The sequence below is a fragment of the Sinocyclocheilus grahami genome, unplaced genomic scaffold, assembly GCF_001515645.1.
Source record: "Sinocyclocheilus grahami isolate Dianchi unplaced genomic scaffold, SAMN03320097.WGS_v1.1 scaffold3602.1, whole genome shotgun sequence".
NCBI lineage: Eukaryota > Metazoa > Chordata > Actinopteri > Cypriniformes > Cyprinidae > Sinocyclocheilus > Sinocyclocheilus grahami.
In genome coordinates this window covers 10,497-13,322 of record NW_015508696.1, presented here as the reverse complement: position 1 = coordinate 13,322, position 2,826 = coordinate 10,497, and the positions used below count along the sequence as shown (strand labels likewise).

The 2,826-nt window shown below is 33.4% G+C and overlaps 1 protein-coding gene and 1 long non-coding RNA gene across 2 annotated transcripts in view; one reads left to right on the top strand and one right to left on the bottom strand.

Moving 5' to 3' along the window:
• The first annotated feature begins 6 nt into the window (after positions 1-6).
• On the top strand, positions 7-1,975 carry LOC107576372 (DNA repair protein RAD51 homolog A-like). The gene is made up of 4 exons (XM_016262563.1): positions 7-63; positions 153-282; positions 1,321-1,442; positions 1,526-1,975. Exons 1-4 carry the CDS (start codon positions 47-49, stop codon positions 1,647-1,649), a joined length of 393 nt encoding a protein of 130 aa, XP_016118049.1. The 5' UTR covers positions 7-46; the 3' UTR covers positions 1,650-1,975.
• A 366-nt stretch (positions 1,976-2,341) lies between these two features.
• LOC107576373 (uncharacterized) overlaps positions 2,342-2,826 on the bottom strand; it is a 1,942-nt gene continuing 1,457 nt past the window's right edge. The window contains exons 3-4 of the long non-coding RNA XR_001608042.1: positions 2,540-2,620; positions 2,342-2,462 (exon numbers count right to left, since the gene is read on the bottom strand). This is a non-coding gene — a long non-coding RNA (uncharacterized lncRNA). The remainder of the gene's footprint in view (positions 2,463-2,539; positions 2,621-2,826) is intronic.

Here is a 2,826-nt window from a genome sequence, read left to right as displayed (position 1 = left end):
CTTCAACACAGACCATCAAACACAGCTGCTGTATCAGGCCTCTGCGATGATGACTGAGTCCAGGTAACACACACGTCCTCCCAGAACCTGACTCCAGACAGCTGTCTCCATTAGCTGAAAATATTGTTGAAATATCCTCAATCTCTGTTCAGATACGCTCTGCTGATAGTAGACAGCGCTACTGCACTGTACAGGACAGATTACTCCGGGCGAGGAGAGCTGTCTGCCCGTCAGGGGCATCTGGGTCGGTTTTTACGCATGCTGCTCCGTCTCGCTGATGAGGTAAAGCACGAGAGATCACACACATGCTGTTTTATGATCTGATTGGGTCATAAGTTTACAAACTCTTTTGTTATTAAAACATATTATAATTTCAAATTAAATACTATTATTGAATTATTATGAAGCTGCATTATAGTTCACAAGACAAAATAAAAAACAAGTTTAGTAAAATGTAATAAAGAAACTTTTTTTTTTAAGGCAGCTTTTCTTTAAATATAGTTGAAAGTTTATTGGCTGATCTCGTGTGAACCGTCCGATGGAATTTTAACTCTATTGGCAAATTTTTTTTTTTTTTTTTTTTTTTTTTACTGCAATGTTTTTGCTTTTAAAAATGCATTTTATATGTTGTCTTAAATTAAATATTTAATAACTTTTACTGAATGAAAAATAAATTTAGATGTCTATTTGACTTTTTCTTACAGCTTTGCTTTTAAACATAATACACTTTTTAAATGTTTAAATTTTCCCCCCAATTTATTTGTACATTTTTCCACATTGCAGTTTCCCAACATTTCAGAATAAGGTTCTTGATTTTTAAGTATTTAGATTTTTATTGTTGAATAAATTAATAAATGATTTCCACATGAAGGATTCTTGGTCAGTGTTGTTTTAGTGTCACTGAGATACTATGATAGATGTTATTATTTATCAATATTGTGTATTAAGCTTTTATTTTTGTTTTTCACTTTCATTTTAATTTTCATGTTTTAATAATTTTGTTGCGTTTGTCATTTTTATTCGTTTTTGTTTTAAATATGTCCATATCATTTTTATTAATTTTTGATTGAGTTATTTTAGTAGTTAAACTAAATAAAAATGAGAAATGTTGCTTTGGCAGCTAGCCAAATGTATAAAATACATTTTTTAAAATTCATTATTTATTAACAATTAACTTTTTCTTGTTTATTACTGTAAAGCTTTAAAACTAAATATATAAAACGCTATATAAATGTGACTTGACTATATATGATGTGTGTGTATATACATATAATGTGAGATCATAGAAATATGTCTTATGTTTTTAAATCTGGTTTGTAGTTTGGTGTGGCTGTGGTCATCAGTAACCAGGTGGTAGCACAGGTGGACGGAGCAGCCATGTTTTCAGCAGATCCCAAGAAGCCGATTGGAGGAAATATTCTAGCACACGCCTCGACTACTCGGTGACACTTGATGATTGTGGTGCCGATTGATGCTCTCATACTCTATAGATCAATATCTCAAATCAATTCTCTGTCTCTTGTAGATTATACCTGCGGAAAGGTCGAGGAGAGACGCGGATATGCAAGATCTATGATTCTCCATGTTTGCCTGAGGCAGAGGCAATGTTTGCCATTAATGCTGATGGAGTGGGTGATGCTAAAGACTGAAATGAGACCGAACAGAGAACCTGTGTGAGACCATCAGCCAGAGAAAAGACTCCTGTAAAATGATTGAAATGTGGACACATTGTTTAGTCTGGAATTATTCGGAAAGAGAATGAACCCTTCAGAGGGAAATTCATGGTTTATTTAAATATATGCAGATTGATGGATATTCACGGATCTGGATGAGCTGGTGTAATTATTTGCTCTTTACGGTGATGTCCGCCTCTTTACTATTTGTTTACATATTATATTTGTTTGTTTTGTCTGGACTAAACCTTTTTCTTGTACATAAACTACTCGGAATTAAAGTGTTTTGTCTGTTAAACTAATAAGAGTGCATTTTGTGTGTATACCGTCCGTTAAAACCATTGAAGTAGATCGAGAAAAACGGCAAAATACTGAGACACTTAGAATTTTATTGTCATATTTCAGGAATTCACTTAATGTCAAAAAAATCAAACATCAGGCATTTTGTAATTGATTAATTTCACAGCATGTTTAAACATAAAAATTAGGAATGTTACCTTCATCTTTTTTAAGGAATGAAACCGTGTTTTGTGACGGCGATATGTGAACAGCAGTAAACTATTTTAATATATAATGTTTCGATTTTTTTTCAGATTACTGAAAGAAAAATATACATTTTAATAATGCACATCCATTGCAAACAACATTAAATAAATAAAACGGTGCACATATCAGGTGAAATGTAAAATGATTAAATGAGTTTTCATTAATTATTCATACTGCTTATAGGTCACTTTTGCTGTCAATCAAAGCCTTCAGCTCCTCCTGTAAAGCAGCGCTGTCAGATTCCTGAAGAAACAACCATTCATCTGAGATTCAAAGCTTCAAATCAGCAATACTAGTGAAACCGAAGAGCACAAATTCACCTCATTTGCTCCTGCTGGTGTGCTCAGAGCTAAATGGACCCAATTTCTGGCCTCTGACACGTTTCCGAGCTCCTTATGACACTGCAAACAAATGCATCATTTTCCAATAAGAAGTTTATTAATATTTTTGTGTGAACTGTTCCTTTAAGGCAAGATACTGCAGGCAAACCCATTGTTTTGTGTACTTTTGCGACTTTGGAGCCCCCTATAGTTAAAGGTGCAGTGTGTAAGTTTTTGACTCCACTAAAGCATAAAAAATACCATAATATGTTTGCAGATATTTAAGA

Excerpts from the sequence above, each read along its gene's own strand:
- LOC107576372 (XM_016262563.1), top strand. Across the intron at positions 283-1,320 it reads TGCTCCGTCTCGCTGATGAG|TTTGGTGTGGCTGTGGTCAT; the intron begins GTAAAGCACGAG and ends TCTGGTTTGTAG. Across the intron at positions 1,443-1,525 it reads GCACACGCCTCGACTACTCG|ATTATACCTGCGGAAAGGTC; the intron begins GTGACACTTGAT and ends TGTCTCTTGTAG.